The following is a 5,000-nucleotide window of genomic DNA, read 5'->3' on the forward strand; positions in this document are numbered from 1 at the left end:
AAATTAAAACTGATAATTCTGCATGTCAACTGAACACTAACAGCTTTTGGGTGGACTACAAACTTAAATCCTCCAACAAAGTCAACCACAACAGAACTCCATATCCCTCCCCCAACAAACACAAACAAACAATGAAAACAGTTCAGTTACTTCAGAAGAAAAAAAAGAAACTGAAGAGTGTGACTGACTGCCTGCACTTCAAAAACCTTTCTCATTCTTCTGGCATGACTTGCAGAACACAAGACTGTCACAAGCTGTATTCTCTAAAAGCCTTTAAATTTGTAACACTCTGGTAGCCATCACTAACAGCCTTTTGCTAACTTTTCATTGCTTGGTGCAGTTACTAAGTTCTCTGACTGGAGCCGATCAAAGAGAAGTGCCAAGGCTATGCGGAAGCAAGAGCTAACGGCCAAATCTTAAATTTTGGAGATGTGGACAGTCTCTAATCTTCACATGCACACGCACTCGTACACACACTCGTGCACTAACTCACCCTTAACTAATCCTGCCATTTCCCCCGATTACCCCAGGAAAGTCTCATCAAGGGAGAACACAAAAAGAAAAGACGGGCAAAGAATTGTAATCACTCCAAGTCTAACACCTAACAGCAATTGTCTGTCTATCGCTTCAACATTCGGGGATTGTTGTACGTGTATCCTTGGCAAACTGGATTCTGCATCTACCCTATTATTTCTCACCTGAAGAACAGAGGCAATCCAACATTGCATTCCCCAGAGTCACTTGCCACGACACAGAAATAGAAAATGTTTGCACACATTCTCCAGTATCCACTAACTTCAAAGCCAAACCACTGCATGGACCACCAAAGCTCACCATGATGAAGACTGCCCAAAGACGACGTGATTCCTTCACTCAACGCTACACAGGTTTCCTCCCCAAACAGCCCTTTAATGCCACAAACTTCACCCCATAGTTCCATGAACCATTGCTAATGTGTTCACAAGTGTGGAACCAATGCCAAGTTGCTCACACTGTCTCTCTTCCTCTTTTTTCTATCTTCACCTCAATCAAAGTTACGAATATTGCATTAATTGGCCCAATCAACAGACCTCTGCTGGATCAAGGCAACTGCCCAAGGTTCCTGATCCAGCAAGGTCCAAATAACAAAATAATCCAAAGAGAAAGTTTTTACACCAGAAGTGTAATCTTTTTAGGAGACATGTGGACACCTTCAGGGCCCAAAATAAATTCGTTCCCGACCAAGAAAGAGAAAAAAACGCGAAGATGAGAGAAAATAAAGCAAGATGACTCACATGACTGAAAAATAAGACACGAGAGAGAAACACATTGAATAACGCCTCGAACGAACAACATGGAAATTCCATCACGTTCCTCCATTTCTTTTTCGTCCTTCTTATCTCTTCCCAATTCTCTCTTCTTTCCCTCTTCGCTCAAGACGGCAGAGTGGATGATGGTAAAGGGAATAAGAAAAAAAATAACTGGCCTACATTTTCCATACGAAGAACAGCTGTTGCATGTACAGACATCAGCTGTTCACGCCGGTATGTTCCACCTCTTGGGGGGGGAATCCTCTTCCTCTCTTTCACTTCCTTCATTTATCCCCTCCCTCTTCCACCCTTCGTCTACCCCGCTAAAGGAAACACGTAGGAGAAAACACAGGGAGAAACCCCGTCCCTCCTCGCAAGACTTTGAAAAGAATCCCATTCACTTCTCCGCTGAGACGAGTCCTCTCTCTCTCTCTCTCTCTCTGTCTCCCTTCCAGATTCTCCCCTTTTTCTTCCTCTCGCGTCTCTCCTTTCTTGTCGATTGCCTTACCTTAATCCTTGTGTAATCCTCAAAAGCTCTGAAAGCCGAATCAGTCAACTTCAAGTGCACGTAGGATTTATTTTGGTTTACATTAGCACAGAGTCCGAAACTCCCACTCCCGAGCCCCGCCATGTTCACACTGCCATTGAAAACGTCTGCCAACCCCTAAAAGCCTCGGAGGTTCCAATAATGTTGGCTACTTCGAAGACACATGGACCTGTTTTTTTCACTGATTACGGTCGATTTTGAAGGATTGGTTAATGGGAAGAGGGATTATGTAGGCTGAAGGCTTTCGTTGCGAGGTAGCTTGTAATTTGATGCTTTTTAAAGAGAGTTTGGGAGGTCTGGAGGTTTTCGTTGACATCGTTTAGAAAGATGTTACACTCAACGTTGAACTTCGAGGGTAAAAATGTTTAAACATTTTAATTTATATTTTCATCATAGATATTCATTCTCAACGTATCAGAACAACGAGAATAATCTAACAAAATACGCATAATTTTATTCAAAATATGTATAAAGGATGAAAGAGGTCCGGAGCAACAGTTGGATTCAAAGAAAATGGAACCGAATAAAGAGCGCTGATTTTCAACATTTTAAAACTTAATACCACTTATTCTGGAATCCTACTACTAGCTATGGTAATGATAATGGCTGTGAAACGCTGTGAGTACTATTGATACCATTATTGATAGTCAATAACTACATTGATGATATCGAATATTAATGATAATGTTTCTAATGGCGACGATTAGGACAATGATTAATGACGGATAACATTAACTGTTATTTCTATTATCACGACAGCAATGATAATAAAACCAATAAAGTGCAGCTCAAATAATGAATCTGAAAAGGGAAAATTATGCTATTAACGATACTGATATCTATATAAAAACAAGGATAATTGATCTTTATAAAGATAAAATTGATGATAGTGGCTAGAACAAAACGATGTAAAAAGTATAGTTGAAATAATTACATTGATAAGCAGTGGTGGTAAAAGTAAAACTGATAATGATAATAACAATTATCTTAATGATAATGATAATAATAATAATGATGATAATAAATATGGTAATATCAATAATGATAATAATAATGATAATAAGAAGAATGATAATAAGAACAATAGTAATAATAGTGATAGTATTGACATTTATAATTATGATGACCTTAACAATAACAAGAAGAATATTATTATTATTGTCATTTTCATTATAACTATCATACCATCATTAATCTCATTGTTATTTCTGTTTTCATTACCAATATCATAATTATCATCATTAATTGCCTATCATCATTAGCATTACCCTTACCATTATTATCACCATAACCATTAAGATTATCATTATCATTAGACGTAGCAATAATGACAGTGATGCCAATGAAAATGACCAGACCAGAACAGCAACAAAAAGCAATAACCACGGAATGGATTCTCTGGAAGATGCTGAAGCAGCGCCCTTCGGATGGCACCTTGCGTGAGGCGTCCGCACCCACGAGGGCGCGAGGGCGCCACACGCAGGGCCGAATGATACATAGATGATAATGCAGATGATAAACGTAGAGGGAAAACTTATAATAATAGTAATAATTACATTGGCAATGATGTCATAACTATAATAATGATAGTAAAGATGATGATAATGAAGGTAAATGATATTAGTAATGGCAATGACAACAATAACAATAATATTAATGATAACGACTGATAAAAATAACAACAATAATTACAATGATAATGATTATAACAATGATTGTTTAGTAAAAAATGATGAGGTAAATAGTAATACAATTGATGATAATAGTAATGATAGTAGTGGTAATAGTAATGATGATAATTGAAGTAATGATGATAATTGTAGTAATGAGGATAGTTGTAGTAATGATGATAATGAGGATAATAATAATAACTGATAATGATGAAGATTATAATAATAGTCAGAATTACAGTGATAATAACAATGATGCTAGTCATGATAGTAATAATAAAAATGATGATGGTAATAAAAATGATAATGACAACAAGAAGAACAACAATTATTATAATTTTGATAATGGTGATAATATTTATGATAATAATGATGATAATGATAATTATGACCATTATCATAATGATAATGGTCATGGCAATAATAATGCTGCTGATTAAAATGATCTTGAAAATGATAGTAATTGTAATGGTGATGATAATGACTATGATAATGATAAAAATAATGATAAAAATAAGGAGGAGGATGGTGATAATGACTGTAATACTAATAATGCTAATAATAGTAGATGATAATTGTAATAATGATGTGATAGTAATACGAATAATAATTATGAAGATAATGATAATGATAATATTAATAAGGCAAATAATGACGATGATAAAAAATGATGATGATACAAATAATGAAAACAATAGCAATAATGATAACAACGATAATGATAATGTTGATAATGATGCTTAGGATAAAAATGATGATAATAATCATAGTTATTATCACTATCATCATAATTATCATTATATTTATCATTATCATTGTTACTATTATATCTATTGATGAAAATTTAGCATCATTATTATCGTTATCATCATCATCATTATTATCATAGCTATTGTTAACATCATTATGATTATTATCATTTTATCATCTTCATTATTTTTGTTATTATTATCATCCGTATCATTATCATCATTATTACTATTATCATTAATATCATCATTATGATTATTGTTATTGTTCTTATTATCTATCATTATCATTATCATCATCTTTATTGTTATAATTTTTACCATGATTATTATCATTATTATTATCTAATTATTGCTATTACTATTATTGTTATTATTATCATCATTATTGTTATCATGATCATCAGTTATCATTATTTTCATTATCATTATCATTATTATCATTATCATCATCATCATTATCATTAATATGTCATTACTGTCATTATCAATATTATTTTTATCATTATTACTGTTATTATTAATATTATTATCATCACTATTTTCATTATCATAATTGTTATCATTAACAATAATATCATTATTATCATTATCAACATCTTTATAATGACAATTGTAATGATAACAATACTTATAATTGTGATAAGAATAATAATGTTATTATTATAAGAATATTAACAAGAGAGAAAATAAAATTACAATTATAATGATGATGATAATGATATCCTTTATATTCTTTATATTC

The 5,000-nt window shown here is 32.9% G+C and overlaps 1 protein-coding gene across 1 annotated transcript in view; it reads right to left on the minus strand.

The window, feature by feature from the left end:
- Su(Tpl) (Suppressor of Triplolethal) overlaps positions 1 to 1,926 on the minus strand; it is a gene marked incomplete in the record, with an annotated part of 178,817 nt that extends 176,891 nt beyond the window's left edge. The window contains 1 exon segment of the mRNA XM_086539484.1: positions 1,798 to 1,926. Within this exon segment, the coding sequence (XP_086395610.1) occupies positions 1,798 to 1,920 (123 nt within the window).
- Positions 1,927 to 5,000: the final 3,074 nt, after the last annotated feature.

This window comes from Penaeus japonicus, unplaced genomic scaffold (assembly GCF_977035675.1).
Source record: "Penaeus japonicus unplaced genomic scaffold, GWHDUDI00000001_assembly GWHDUDI00000009, whole genome shotgun sequence".
In the NCBI taxonomy this organism is placed as follows: Eukaryota; Metazoa; Arthropoda; class Malacostraca; order Decapoda; family Penaeidae; genus Penaeus; species Penaeus japonicus.